The 15,966-nt window shown below is 38.7% G+C and overlaps 1 protein-coding gene across 5 annotated transcripts in view; it reads right to left on the bottom strand.

Annotated features, from left to right (window-relative positions):
- LOC117297396 (dedicator of cytokinesis protein 7-like) overlaps window positions 1-15,966 on the bottom strand; it is a 48,516-nt gene that overhangs the window by 29,197 nt on the left and 3,353 nt on the right. For 2 of the 5 annotated variants that reach the window (XM_033780401.1, XM_033780399.1), the window contains exons 4-16: window positions 15,294-15,486; window positions 14,561-14,674; window positions 10,687-10,896; window positions 8,874-8,959; window positions 7,675-7,741; window positions 6,385-6,609; window positions 5,397-5,786; window positions 5,074-5,167; window positions 4,169-4,331; window positions 3,543-3,660; window positions 2,402-2,614; window positions 1,746-1,847; window positions 838-888 (exon numbers count right to left, since the gene is read on the bottom strand). In XM_033780401.1, coding sequence (XP_033636292.1) covers window positions 838-888; window positions 1,746-1,847; window positions 2,402-2,614; window positions 3,543-3,660; window positions 4,169-4,331; window positions 5,074-5,167; window positions 5,397-5,786; window positions 6,385-6,609; window positions 7,675-7,741; window positions 8,874-8,959; window positions 10,687-10,896; window positions 14,561-14,674; window positions 15,294-15,486 — 2,026 coding nt within the window. The remainder of the gene's footprint in view (window positions 1-837; window positions 889-1,745; window positions 1,848-2,401; window positions 2,615-3,542; window positions 3,661-4,168; window positions 4,332-5,073; window positions 5,168-5,396; window positions 5,787-6,384; window positions 6,610-7,674; window positions 7,742-8,873; window positions 8,960-10,686; window positions 10,897-14,560; window positions 14,675-15,293; window positions 15,487-15,966) is intronic. The other 3 variants (XM_033780400.1, XM_033780403.1, XM_033780402.1) reach the window with 3 other exon arrangements.

The raw sequence follows: 15,966 nt of genomic DNA on the forward strand, positions 1-15,966 counted from the left end.
AAGGTCGCCCATACTTTTGCAACCAAGGTTGGCAAAACAGTAGCATTGACGATACAAAAGTAATGTATATAGAGGGGAATTTGTTGTGAGTCGTCTCAATGAGGCCGCGTTGTTACATCACTCATGTGTTTATGAGAAACGCCAGCAAGCATGCTTTTGATTTTTGTTAAGGGTACACGCAAGCATCAATTACAAAATTAAATGTCTAATCAGAATGACCTGCACAAATACGCAGACATTAAGCAGGCAGTTTGTTCAGTGTCCTCAAACTTGTAAAAATTAAAGGTTGGTGGGTTTTGGGGGTTTGGTTTTTTTTGGGTTTTTTTTTTTTGGGGGGGGGTTTATGTGAGCATGAAGCCTTATCTGCATGGGGTTCAGGGCCTACCTTAGGCCAGGGTCCAATTTCATGGAGCTGCTTAAGCACAAAAATAAGCTAAGCAAAATAAAATCTTTCTGATGGCCATTACCCCTTGACCTCTTTGAGCAACGGTTTTATTGAGTTTGAACTTTAAAAAGCAAGAACTTGAAAAAAAAGTGGCTGGGGGTTGACAGATGTATTTTAGAACCCGGTGGCAACTTTTTAAACAAGACGGGTGCCAAAGAAAGCGTGGTGGTGCGTCAACCTTTGTTTCCATGTTGAAAAACACTGAAGGCTTTATGAAATTGGCCAAACCTACCAAAACTCTTCCATGGCATTTTGTGGTAAAACTACATGTACATGTACAGTATGTGTTCTTACAAGATGTTAAGTAGTTAACTTCTGATGTTAGTGATGGGAGAGTGGGGAGGGGCGGGGTTGGTTAACATGGCTGGATTATATAGGAAGGGAAATAATACCTGTTGTGACCGGGTGATGTCGGGCTTGGATAACGAACGTGACTTGAGCAACTATAAGACAAAAAACTCCTCCCTGAGTTGGGCAATTATACGTAGATCCTTCCAAAGTGTTTGACGACCCTACAACCACTTACCCAAACATCATGACTATTGACCCTCATACACAAACGCGGAACACACCTCCACACAATGCGTATCCAACAAATCCGCCAGTTTTTAGACACTTTCTTCTTGTACATTTTAGGTAAAAAAATGGCGGACAGGATAAGCGCGTGGAAGTGCGATGCGCGTCGTGAAATGGCTCAATAGAAGGTCAAGCAGCTTGAATTGCCCCTATTTTTAATTGACATAATGAATGGCTCCTTAAAATGAGCCATTCATTATGTCAATTCGTTTTTCTAACAGCTGAAAAATCATAGCTTGAATTTCAATAAAGGAAAAACAAAATTAATATTAACATAAAATACCTAAAGGCTCTATCAGCTGTTTAAATGGCATTGGTTCATCAAGTCTTAAAAGCCAACCAGGTTCATATGGAAGATAGCAAAACATACAAAGTTTTGTATGCTTGACAAGTTCTCTAGTTTCTTTCTTGGTTAGTTTTCCTTTTTTTATTACAGACGAAATTGCATTTGTGGTTACAAAGTCCTTAGAAACTGGATGTGGAAGCCTGGGGAGCCATTGAAATGTCCTGAACATGGACAGGTTTGATATGAAGCATCACTTTGTTCAATTTGTGTGGATGGTCAAATTTTGATAATCGTTTCGCCAGGTTTTATTTAATAAAAAAATTAAAAAAAACTTTGGATGGATATCTACACATTTATCTCATTTCAATATAAAAAAGAATACATCACATAATGATTAAACGTTCTTGCACTTCTGTTGGATGTGTTTTTGAAACTTACCTCTGGACTAAGCATTGAGTAACCCATGGGAGGTACATCCATAGAGACAGGCAGGCCAAAATCACCAACTTGAAGACGGCCATCTCGAAGCATTGGTAACCACTGAGGAGAAATCATAAGAGTAATGACAAAGCATCAATAGAAGGTTTTATCATTCTGACGATGACTAGATCAAGCTGGTCGAAACGTTGAGACCATTAAGAACTCCCTCCCCAGTAGTGACGTTAATAACGATCTACTAAAAGCTAAAGTGTAGTCCCAGATGATTTGCTACAAACTTGTGTGCTTTTAAGACGCATAATAAAAAGCTTACGGCCTGAGGTCTTTCATTATTTGAGTGAGAAATTACTTATCTCTCAAAAACTATGTGTTTTTAGAGGGAGCCGTTTCTCACAATGTTTTATACTATCAACTCTCCATTGCTCATCTGTCTTTTATGTATACTTCATTACTCATAAGAGTTGAAAGATTTATGTTTTTTAACTCAAAGTAAACATTTGACCATGATTTCTTTTGGTTCAAGATATTACACAGTGAGGTATTCAATTAGAAAAACACAAGACCAAAGTACTTGTCAGGTCATGAGGCTACTGGCCCCGAGGCTAAAATCACTGGCCTCAGGGCTCAAGTGTTAAACGGAGGTTATTTGTACTCACGGTGTGTCCAATGGGAGTCTCTACTGGTATAACGTCCTGTTTCCGTTGGCAACTGATGTGATAAAACGTAAACAGAATATGATGATAATCAGCAAGGTCAGCTGGTAGGGCGATTTTGATCTCCTCGTAGAAATCTGGAGACTTGGCGTGATACGTGACGGCTGTGTACGCATTGTCCGAATATTCTGGACAACTGGATTTACCCATGATGCACTGTGAGACAAAAATCAACAGTATACATATAATAATAATATAATAAATAAAAAAAATAATAATAAGTATATTAATAATAATAATAATATCGAAGTCTTATATAGCGCACGTATCTACCAAACAAGGTACTCAAGGCGCTGAGTATATACAAACTTTCAGAAAGATAGGTTTTTGCAGTGATGAATTTTGAGATCCAATTAGTTAGCACCTTATACAAGTTTTCACACAAGCGCAAGTGGAATACGGAAAAATATAGCGTTTCTGCAGAGCTGAGGCCATTGTGGCAATAACATTCCTTTCATTTTGCTCAGTTTCTGCGTCCCATATCCAACGAGGCTGAAAGCTGCGTTGGATATGGGACGCGGACACGCTATATTTTTCCGTATTGCCACGAGGGCGCGTGTGATAACGAATTATCTTCAAGCAAACTTGGCGCGTGTTATAGAACACACAAGACGCAGGTAGTGATATTAGCCGTGCACTATAGGTTTATATCACCACTCCATTCCGCAAATCTGATTGGAGGATTAGCGCATACATGAAGAGAAATTCTTATTTAGAGCATTTCACAATAAGTGTCTCAATGCATTTGACACAAGTACCCTGGTCATTTTGCCAATAAGGCTTTTTCATTCACAACATCAACCTCTACCCTCGCAGGTATCCATTTATACCCCTGGGTGAAGGGAAGCAATTATAGTAAAGCGTCTTGCTCAACGACCCAAATGCCATGACCGGGATTGGAACCCACACCCTGATGACTTGACCACCAGAACTTGAATTTGATGCTCTTAACCACTCGGCCATGACACCCAACCATAATATAGTTTACAATTTCCTCTCTCCCCCTTGTACAAGGAAACCACTGACTGCCAACAAGTACAATTTCGTCTAGGCTAGCATTAGGTATATGGGTGTCTCATTTTACCTTGACTGCAGTAGCAGGGTCCTCTCCGGCCATGAATTGGACCTTCACAGCGATATTCCTGGCCTTGCCTGATCGATTGGAATAATTTAGATTCTTGGGGTATATGTACAACAGATTGCTGTGGGAAAAATGCAGTGAAAAAATTAAAGGATGATACATCATTGGTTTTTGGAAGAACAAATGTATTGGTAACCTCTAATTTGTGTATGGCTAAGATTCAACGATACTCTCTTATGCAATTAGGCTGAGCAAAAAAAAATGTAGCGTACCAGAATAAGGTTACCAGCCAAAATATCATGTGTCATGTACCATCTATGACTGGTATCCTGCTCATTTGCGCTGAGCAAAAAATTGTTGAGTGATATTTTCTGCTTAAGCAGCTCTCTGAAAGTGGACAGTGAAATTAAGTCCATTACCCTAGACTGCTGTAAAGGGAAAATCAATGATTCTACAAAGCAAACCGATATATGTTTCCACTAGTGCTTTGAATTGTTCTGATGTTTCAGCCTGTTTATCAACCTCTGGAAGACTGTTCCATAACTGAACTGCTGCATGTTGGACGAGCAGGAAACATTATTATTATTATTTATTTAGTCCCGCAGCGGAATTTTGTATACAGGTCTTACCGGTAGATGCTATGAGGGTGGTACACATCTCTGGATGGAAACTCTTGTATTTCACGGGTTGGTCTCGTTCTCATGTCAGGGAAAGGTTTGACCTGCTGGAGGTCAGGGGTCAGACAGTACGGCGGGTTCTCTGGCATCGGTGAGATATCAAGTTTCAGAGACCCTGGGAAGGAAACATAAAATACATATCAAAACATCCCTGCTGCTTCCAGGGCCCAAATTCATAGAGCCGCTTAAGCATAAAAAAGTTGCTAAGCACAACCAAATTATGCTTACCAGGATAAGGTTACCACCTAAAATACCATATTTCAAGTTCAAAATGTAACTGGTATCCTGCTTATTGGTATTGGCTGAAATGCAAAATATTTTCTGTGTAAGCAGCTCTATGAAATTGGGGCCAGGTTGTATCATAAACTTGAGTGCTATCCCTGGCTACACGGCAGTAAACGACTGCATAGCTTCAGACTGGCACCCCCAAACAAAGATATTGACAAATAGGGAGACCGCCTACAAAGGGCTAGATAGCTGAGTTAGTAGAGCACCGGCATGTTAATCCGAAGGTGTTTGGTTCAAATCCCACTCAAGTGAATTTCCAAAACAGTAAAAAAATCAAATTGCGTGGAAAGAGTTGGGGGAGTACTAGGGGAAAACAATGGCAGTAACCATCACAACACTCTCATCTGCTTACACCCGGACTTTCACCTATGTCCCTCCCCAAATGCTGAACAACCTCTTAATATCCATTAGAAATTATTACTCTTTGCTAATGTTCAACAAATCTCTTAAAACGTATCTGTATCAAATGTAATATGTTGTAGTATAGTTGCATTGGTTTGGTCACTTTATAGCACTTTCATCTTTTTCAAAAGGCGCTTTATAAATGCTCGGCTGAACGTATGTCTTACCTGGAATGCATTTGAGTCTCTTTAGGACTGATGTTGGCCTCTTGAGGTCAGCAAGGAATTTATAAAGGTCATCATCGCTCAAACGTTCTCCTTCCTGAACAGAAAAAGTAAAACAAATATGTATACATTGAATGTAACAGCAACAAGGAATTGATGCTGCAAGTCATCAACCAAAAACGGCATCGCCGTGCCTTAGTAACAGAGTACAAGGGCTCACCGGTATATCCCTGGATTGGTCTATTTCAAGCTAATTAGAAAACAAAACAGAATTTATTACAGTGAAAAATATTTGGTAATATTGACACCAACCAATTGACACCAACCTGTTTGAAAAAGCTAGACACTGTTATCATCACAGGGTGAAACGAGTCCAGATTTTCAGCATCATCCTCCACTTTGTAAAAACTCCGCCTCTCCGAACCACTCCTCTTCAGGCTCCCACTGGCCCCGCCCGAGACGCTAGCCGACACCCCTGGCTCGCCTGGCTTTCTTGGGAGGGATCCGAAGCTATGATCAACACCGATGCTCTTCTTGCGACTGTCCAAGCTGTTGGATTTGACCTTGTCTACGTCGGTGTTGTCAGGGTTGGGGTCAATGCTGTTGGCTCCGTTGATGATGTTTAGGAGATGCACTGCAGTCCAAGCAAAGGGCATGCGGTAGGCACCTAGTTTCTCGCAATAGTAGCGGGCATTCTGTTTGGCACGATCCACATGCTGTAATGACACATTATCATTTTTATCATTATTCTGGTTTATTATTAAAGACAAATACATGGTTTATCAGCCGCTGGCTGAAATAACCTTGTTTACAAGTAAAAATTCATTATAAGTAAGAAATTCATTATTATGGGTTTTTAAAGGGAAGGTATACTTTTTGGTTATCACTCGTAAAATTAATGACAATTAAAACTATTGGTTAGAAGCTTACCGCAGCTTTCGATGGTACAATGTATAAAGCATTTTGAGAGCATTTCACTTAGGTCTCCTTTATTGTCATTATCTCTGTTCAGGGGTTTCTTTTTTTATATCTGAAATAAAAAGTTGCATGTGATCCCCTGGACGCAAGACAGTTAACGGTTGAATGGCTTCTGACTGGCAAACCTGAACAAAGATATTGACCAAACCGAGAGACCGCCATTTCAGGGCTGGATAGCTCAGTTGGTAGAGTGCTGGCGCGTTGATCCGGAGGTCGTTGGTTCGAATCCCGCTTTAGTCAACTTTTCTTTGTTAAATCCCAGATCAATCAATATTTACCCAGTCAGTTTCCCTTGTGCTTTATTATTTAATATTAACAATAACAATATGTACAAACCTTGGGGTTTTCCTGTTCCTTCATATATGGCTCAGCACTCTCTGATATATCACCTTGTTGTAAGACTTTCTCCAGCTTGATGACGATGTAGACATCATTAGTAGGGTAGGTAGTAGAGAAGACTGCATTGCGGGCCAGGGTGGAAGGGTCTGGGTAGCCAAGGTGACTCTTAATCATACCCTTTATGGCCTCAGTGTTCAGATCAAAGTAAAAGTTTTCAGAAATCTGCAAGAGGGGAAGGAGGATTTTGGTTTAATGTTTCGGTTTTAATAATACATCTTGTAATCAGAAATTTGCTTTTATTTCACTGAAATAGTGAATCTTGGTTTTGGGGGGTTTAAAATGTCATGTCCAGCACAACAGGGGAAAGTTACAAATTTGATTTTTGTGATGTACTCATTTTCCAACAGAAAGAGTCCTCGTGTGCGTGGGAAAAAATGACAAAGTCTCTAACTTTAACATTAACATGAGGAGTCTGTCTAACATGAGGAGTTCATCCTGAACTTGAACTTAACATTTCCCTTCCTCTTTAAACAAAGAGGACAGTAAAACACAAGAAACCTTCCCTTTCTTTAAAAAGTGTAAGCCCCCAGTAACTATCCAAGGAGAGTTGTTGACGTCCCTTTAGTTGTCGGAATGTTGATCTTAATCCCCCTCCACAAATGTAAGACATTTTCAGTGCCCTACACCACCCCTCTGTACTCTGTGCTTTTGTGCTGGAAAGACCAGGCTACAGTGTAATTACAAGAATAATGGATCATTGAAAGTGTGTTCATATCAGCTACTTTAAAAGATGGGCTCAAAGTTCTAAATGTTGTGTCTCCAGCTATTACCTTAGGAAACCTTTGTCTTATCAATTAAATATTTAGATTGTTAATTCATTATTCTTTGGGAGAACTGTTATAAGGCATATATAAGACATAACAAACATTATTACTCTCCAAAAAGAAGAAAGTACATTGCTCGCACAAGTTTAAAAAGCACCACAAATATCCAAAATTTACAAAAAGGCAGTTACAAGTATTGACCCATTTCACCTGACGTCATCATTAGAAAAATCTTGAATGCGCCATACTGGTGGGCAATTTCACTGTGCGTTTTTACATACAACTCTATGCTGTGCATTATGCAGTGAAGTGTGCATTTTAGGCGACGCGGCATTAATACACGTAAACCTAACTTGCCCACCAACATGGTGAGCGTGGCATCAGTCGCCGCGTGTGACGCGCGTGCAAGGGGTCAATACTTGAGTTTTGAGGTCTTCTAAAATGACTGCTGATTGAACCAAACCTTTTTCTTCTCCCTGACATCATACAAGGCCATCGATGCAAAGATGGGTTCCACTTCAAGATCCAACCTGAAAATATACCAATGTGAAACTCACCTCAACAAATACAATAGTATACAGGCAGGGTTGTTTGACAAAATGGGTTGCCACAAGTCTCTTGACAGTCTCCTGACAATGACTAGAGCAAGCTAGTCGAAACATTGAGACCAATTTAAGAACTCACTCCGCCAGTCTCCTGACAATGACTAGAGCAAGCTAGTCGAAACATTGAGACCAATTTAAGAACTCACTCCGCCAGTCTCCTGACAATGACTAGAGCAAGCTAGTCGAAACATTGAGACCAATTTAAGAACTCACTCCGCCAGTCTCCTGACAATGACTAGAGCAAGCTAGTCGAAACATTGAGACCAATTTAAGAACTCACTCCGCCAGTCTCCTGACAATGACTAGAGCAAGCTAGTCGAAACATTGAGACCAATTTAAGAACTCACTCCGCCAGTCTCCTGACAATGACTAGAGCAAGCTAGTCGAAACATTGAGACCAATTTAAGAACTCACTCCGCCAGTCTCCTGACAATGACTAGAGCAAGCTAGTCGAAACATTGAGACCAATTTAAGTACTCACTCCGCGGTAGTGCAGTTAATAAAGATCCTATAAGCTAAAGTAGTTGTCCCAGCCAATTTTCTATACCTTCCGCTCAGGTACATGTAGTTAAAAAGCAGGACATTTCTTTTCAGAACTGAAAAATCTCCCGAACAATCCGATAAATCTACTCCGTGGTAGTAGAATATAGAAAGACAGTTCTCTAAAGAACAAACTCTGCCTGGCAAGTAGATACACACATGGTGTTACTGCAAACCAAATATATATTGAGAGCACCATGCAATGCCTCAAATCATACAACATGAAATTCACCTCAACAAATACAGGCAGGGTTGCCACAAGAGAACCGATACTAAAACTTAATAAATAACAATAAAGGTGTACATAAATGCTCGCATCATCTTCAGGAGACAAATCTGTGTAAATCTTCAATAATAGGTTTTTAAAAAATCGCTAGACTAGTGCAGAGCTTCACTTAGTTATGAAGTATCATGCACTAACAAAGTTCTAAAATAACTGGACTCTGGTGTAGTTGTCCAGTGGTTACTTCAAGTCCTGACTGCTGAATCTGCATGTATTTGGCATGGGTTGACTTACTTTAGAGTTAGGCACTTGACAAAGATACGATATCCATAGTGCTCTCTAGGCATCTTAGCTTCCATCCTTCTTTCGATGGCATCAGTCTTGGAAAATAAATTAAAAGGAAAGATTTAAAGTTTTGCAATAAAAAGAAAATACAACACAAATTGTGTGTTCTAATTGATGGATTTTTCTTAATCTGTTCATTGTGTGAATCAAAAATGCTAAACACATTGTTTTTTGGCACCTTTTGAAAGGCAGATAATCGGGTTTTTATGTGAGTGAAACTGTAGCATTATATGGCTGTTTAAGGATATCTGTTCTTTATATATTTCTTATACCTTAGCTTAATAATGAGTAGGGTAGATGGCCTTAGCTTTCGATCCAAACCGGACCTTCTTCAGAGGCATAAAACAAGTACAAACAAATACATATCCATTTGTAGAAAAAGAGATGTGAAAGAGATTAAGGGAAGGATCCAGAAAGAAGCGTGGAAAATGATAGCAAATCAAAGTTTCTATTTCAGAAACAATTGGTGGCTATGAACCAATAGGAGTGAAGTGGTGAGGACTCTTACACCTGCTTGTTACAATCAGGGTTTTGCATGTAATTCACATTCAAGTATCTCTATGTAGTATAGTGTGGAGTGAAAAAACATTTCCCTTTGTACACTTTTGAAAATGTGTACAGTTTGTAATGCTTGTGAAACCGGTGACCGATACAAAAAATGAAATATGAAATCGAAAACTATTTGGGCGTAAACAAATTAATATAAATGTAGCCCTATATGTACGTATAGGTTCAGTGGATGCACGCTCACTTTTGGGCGCACATACATGTACAGTCATGTTCATGTCCGCCGGATGTTTTTTGCATAGCCCTGGACATGTTTGCATATATGCAAAAGTGTCCGGAGCGGAAAGTTTTGCATGGGGGACACAATTTCATCTTCTTCCGGCATGAGCAAATTTTCAGATTTGGGATCAAACATTTTTCGGTGATTTTATGGTTTCAAATGATACAAAAGTAAACTACTGAAGACATTTCATCAGTGCGGACTTAGTAAATCAACCAGAGTTTGAAATATAATGAGAATTTTATGAAGTTGAGTTTTTAGTCAAAAATCTGAAAAATGTGCCAAGCCGATGTCGCATGCAATTATGTCCTCTATGCAATATTAACCGGAGGACATTATTGCATATCAGTAAAGTCCGCCGGACGATTTTGCATATGCAATCGTGTCCGCTAGGATGCTGCTGCAAAATGCAATTGTGTCTGCCTGGACACATTTGCATATGCAGTTGTGTCCGCCCCTTGCAAATCCGTCCATGCAGTAGGTTAAATGCCCTTGGTCGACGGAACACATTCGTCATTATTTTAAAAGCATTTAAGTGCATGTCATGCATGACATAGAAAATGTTTGGCTGTTGGGTATTCGCTGCAATCGTAAAATACGTGAATATTCATGCTGCATATACGTAGGTTTCAGTGCATGCACGCTCGCTTATGGGCGCACATATATATATGTACATGTAAGCTTAATATTGGTGTATAATGTGAACCAGTTTATGAGAAGTAAACCAGTTGTGAGTTGTTTCAAAAAATAACCTTGGGTAGATTTCACTTTGAGTTAAGACTAGTCTTACCTCGAGTTAGGACGAGTTATTTGTCCTTACTTATGACTAGACTTAAGTTTTGAATAACTCCTAAAGAGTCCTAGGACTGGTCCCAAGTTAGGACATCTATGTGAAATCGACTCCCAAGCACTTGATGAAAAATTGCCAAAAAGGGTCGAGTTAAAAAGTGTACGGCCTAGAAACACCTTACTCACCTCTTCAACACCAGGGTAAAGACAGAATAAATCCGGTTGCCTACTCTGTGAACGTACATCCTCATTGATGCTATCCTGCCTTTCTACGGGTGTGTGCTCTAGAAGGCGTGGCAGTGGGGCGTCACCCTCGCTGTTGTTCAGATCAAATATACTGGAAGCCCAGCTTCCCCTTGGTGTGCTGTCAAGATGGATGGAGGTTCGCTTCGTAAGCTGCAGCAAAACACAAGTTGGAACAAATTAGGATTCATTCTGGGAATGGTTAAAGGCAATGTTAACATTTGATAGCTGTCACAGACCATTATTCTCACTTGGTGTATCTCAACAAATGCGTGAAATAACAAATCTGTACAAATTTTGACTCATTTGTTCATTAAAGTTGCAAGGTAATAAGAAAGAAAAAACACCCTTTTTGCACAATTTTGTGTGCTTTCAGGTAGAGGCAGTGCACTATTGGAAATCACTCAAAATAATTGTTAGCGTAAAACCTTACTTGGTGATGAGTAATGGGGAGAGGCTGAATGTATAAAACATGGTTTTATAACATAGTTTTCTAGAAAGAAGTAATTTTCCACGAATTTGATTTCGAGACCTCAGATTTAGAATTTGAGGTCTCGAAATCATGGTTCTAAACGCACACAACTTCGTGTGACAAGGGTGTTTTTTCTTTCCTTATTATCTCGCAATTTTGACAACCAGTTGAGCTCAAATTTTCACAGGTTTGTTATTTTATGCATATGTTGAGATACACCAAGTGGGAAGACTGGTCTTTGACAATTACCAATAGTGTCCAGTGTCTTTAAAAAATAATAATAAAAGACTTCAGACCTGAAGCCTTTTAATATTTGAGTGAGAAATCACCTTTCTCAAAAACTGTTACTTCAGAGGGAGCCTTTTCTCACCATATTTTACTATCAAGAGCTCTCTATTGCTCGTTACCAATTAAGTTTTTATGCTAACAGTTATTTTGAGTAATTACCAATAGTGTCCAGTGCCTTTAAAGAGAGGCTCTCGGGTCAAGTTGAGTTTTGTGATCCACTCAATTTCCAATAGATAAGAGTCCTCATAATAGATAGAGTTCTCATAAATTCACCAGACAACAAAAGCAAATAGGTCTATATGTACATTCCACCAGTTAAAAGGTCAAGCCTGATGCTGTTTTGACTGAACATTATCAACCTTCCAAAATGAACAGAAAATTATCGGAACAACAATTTAGACCATAGTGTGATGTCAAACATTGGATTTTACATTATTTTAAACACTTGTTTAATTTTGTTCAGCGAAATCACTGAAAGTTAGATCATGACATGCATTTTCTTTTTCATTTTCGAATAACAAAAACAAATAGATCAACCCCACAAGAAGTATTTAAAGGGTCTGGGATTTGTTTCGTAACACAAAACACAATGTCCACAGATTTACGATAAACTTAAACAGTTTGAAGATAATGATGGTAGAAAGCTTCCCTTAAAATATTACTCGCTGAGGTGCTGTAGCATCTGAGAAATTAGTAAAACAATGTCACCAAAATCATTTTAGTCTCAGTTTTAGCATGTAAAAATACACTTTAAAACCATTTTTTTTTGTTTACCATAACTCACTGGTTATTACGTTTTTACATGCTAAATTAATATCCGTCTCACTGAGACAAACAATATTTTTGTGACTTGTTTTACTCATTTCGCAAAAACTACAATACCTCAGCATGTAATATTTTAAGGGAAGCTTGCTACTATCATTATCTTCAAACTGAGTATGTTTTAATAATGTTAATCTGTGGACATTTTGTTTTGTGTAACAAAAAGTACCCAAATCCTTTAAGGTAAAATATTTGTTATAAAAAAAAAACATCCCAATAACTTTTGTCTCAAATGAACAAAATAAAGAATCATATGTAGAAATATTAGTTTATCTTTACAAGTTATGTTTGAAATAAAAATATCTGTAAACATGCAGTTTTTAGAAACTTGTTTTTAAGTACAACTGAAAATATTGATAATTTTAATATGTTAAAGCCATTATACACTTTCGGAACAGAAAAAGAAAAGTTCACAGATTTACAAATAACTTACAGGGTTTACAGAAGGTAATGGTAAAAGACTTCTCTGGAAATATTATTCCATGAAATGCTTTACTTTTTGAGAAAACATTAAACAATTATCAATTCTCGGCAACGAGAATTACGGATTATAGTATCTAAATTTGCACAGATTTGTTATTTTATATAAGTTGTGATACACGAAGTGTGGGCCTTTGGACAATACTGTTTACCCGAAAGTGTCCAATGGCTTTAAAGAAAGCTATCTAGAAGATAATTTTAAGAAGATACAAGGTGTCAACTTGGCATTATGAAGCAAAATAATAACATTAATTATAAAGTGCCTGCAAGGAAGAAAACAAACAAAAATCTAAAGGATAATGTTATTTTTTGTATAAAACAAAATTAAATATAATGGTAGACCTTGGCCCAATTTCTTCTATTAAAGCACAAAATGATGCTTGGCAAGTTTTTCTGGTTAGCAAAAATAAACAGAGGACCAGTCGCAAACAGTATAAACATTCTACTTTCTGTTAAGCAGGATTTTGTTGTGCTTAACAGCTTTGAGAAATTGGGCCATGGTCCCCGCATAATAAAGGACCTTTACAGTGTTTTTGATACAAAATGTAAACATATTTTTACACTCATTGATCACAGATTTCAAATCATAAGCAGGACCTTTTTAGATTGCCCACATGCTTAGATCAAGTTGATAGAAATGTTGGCAGTGTTTTAATTATTCATTGGCAATGTTAAACCTGGTCCATACTTCAAGCAAGGCAAACGCATAAGGACTTACAGTTACAACATCAAATATATTTATTGTAAAATGGTAATAAAAGGTGAATTATTGGTCAAGAAACATTCAAGTTCGAGTGCCCACATTTAGTCGACCCGTGATTGACCAATAACCAGCAATGTACATAGCAGTGACACACTCAGTGCCACTCACTCAAATGACGTGTTTGGAAGCCTAGTCAACCATGGTACCATGCTATTCAACACTTCCATTGCCTTCCAGCTTTTTGCTATAGAGTCACTGGTTCCCCTTCTGCGCTTTACACATGTAAGCATGGAACAATCTATCTGGACCACGAACTGAACCATGGTCCCGAGGCCGGAAGTGTCGTGGCCGAGCGGTTAAGAGCATGGAATTCAAACTTTGGTGTTTCTGATCAGCAGAGTGTGGGTTTGAGCTCCAGTCGTGACACTTGTGTCCTTTGGATAGGACGTAAAGCCGTTGGTCAAGTGTGTTGTGTAAGGCATGTAAAAGAACCCAGTGAACTTATCAAAAAGAGAAGGGGTTCGCCCATGTGTTCCTGGCTGTGGCTGCTGAATGTGCTGTAGCACCTTGTAAACCCTTATAAGGTGCTACATAATTGGGTCTCAGAATTCATAACTTCAATAACCTCTCTTTCTGTAGAAATGTATATACTAAGTGCCTTGAGTGCCTTGAGTACCTTGTTGGTAGACGAGCGCTATATAAGACTTCGATATTATTATTATTATTAGTCAATCAATGGTCGACCAGCCTGGGTTAGAGTCAAAATAGTTAACCATGGTGCACACTCGAACTTGCTAAAAGATGCATGAAACAGGGAAACATGAGTAATGAACATGTACCCCAAGAGGTACATTATCCGGATCCTTGCACTGTAGGGAACAATCAAACCATAAATATCAGGGTTATCCTGTTTCCTTATACACGTGTACCTTTTATTGTAAATGTTAGCTTCTCTATTTTGAGAGGTTTTGTTGAAATAAATCAAAATATATATCCATGAAGAATGGACCGATGTATTGTTAGTATTGTTGTTGGTTTAGCGGTCCGCTCACCCTCGTCTTTGGATGCCTGATGATAGGGGCTGTATGGTGGTACGTGGCTAGCGGAGCTTTCCACAGGAATGGCAACATGATTTCAAAACCCATATCATCACCACCTGCTAACTGCTAGTAATTCAACCATAACACAAACCACAACATGTAGTACGGGTAAACACAGTATCAACGCAGGCATGGCATTTCACGGAGGCATTGGCCTTCGTTGCCCTGGTCTTGGCCTTGGTGCCCTTTCAAAACTTTCCCATAGACTTTAAAATTTCCCAATAGAAGTGTCCTTTGCAAAAAAAAAAAAATGGCATTGCCCTCTCATAAATGAAATTCCAGGCCTGTCAATGCACGAAAAATCAAAAATAGGTCACAGCTAGACGTGGCTTGCAGCTTCTTGCAGCGGCTTGTATTGGCTTGATTTAAAACTCAAGAAATATACAATTATAGAACATGAACAACAAGTAGCTTTTCAAACTTTGCATGGTGGAATAATGATATGGAAAAGTTTGTAGTAACACCATGTAATGATTATCTGTCAATGAGTTGGGTGATTCTGAAAAGAACCGTTGGTTTCAATTTCAGAGCATCCTGTAGCCCCTCTTTAATACACTTTTCAGGCTGTTTAATCACAATTTTTCTGATTTTTAAAAAGGGCAAAAAAATTGGAAATCGACTTAAGTGGGAAGAATATTATGCCTGGTAAGGTGTGAATTCTTAATTTATACATTTTTCAGCTTACCTGTGGAACTTCTTCTTCCGGCAGCTGTTCATCCACTTCAAACACCTGCTGACTTGAACCCAGTGCGATTTGCCTTTGATGGAGTGTGTCGCCCACGTGTGCTGTGACGCAGTCTTGGTACTTACGTAGGACCACTGCCCAGTCACAGGTGTAGGCTTGAAGACAATCCCGTACCTGGATGTTGTTGTCCGAACTAAGATGAGGACAAGGCAAGGGTGGGGGAAAGGTGAAGAGAAAAATAATTAGGGATGAGAAATTGATTAAAACTATTCTTTTACAACATTTTTCCTTTGAACTGTTCTAAAGATGTACACAATTTGTTACACCATTATAGGGTATGGCTTGCCACGAGGCTCGTCCACCAGTTGATGCTGGCACTAACAATATTTATTCACTTGAACTGTCATTAGTGGAATAATTACGTATTTACATACATTCAATCCATTTATAACTTGTTGCTCATAAATTTGTCAACAACCGCAATGTCCCATAGGATTAAAAACCGGAGATAAAACTCAATGAGCAAAACACTCTGGAAAACCAAATGGCTGCAGCAGAATTGTACCTCTTCAAGGTTTGCTTTTTGATATTAACCAAATTGTCCAATATTTTTGCAAATACAATCCACTGTGACTGTGTTCTAAACTGAACCGAGGTCACAGGCAAGAATGAC

The sequence above is a fragment of the Asterias rubens genome, chromosome 12 (assembly GCF_902459465.1).
Source record: "Asterias rubens chromosome 12, eAstRub1.3, whole genome shotgun sequence".
Classification (NCBI taxonomy): domain Eukaryota; kingdom Metazoa; phylum Echinodermata; class Asteroidea; order Forcipulatida; family Asteriidae; genus Asterias; species Asterias rubens.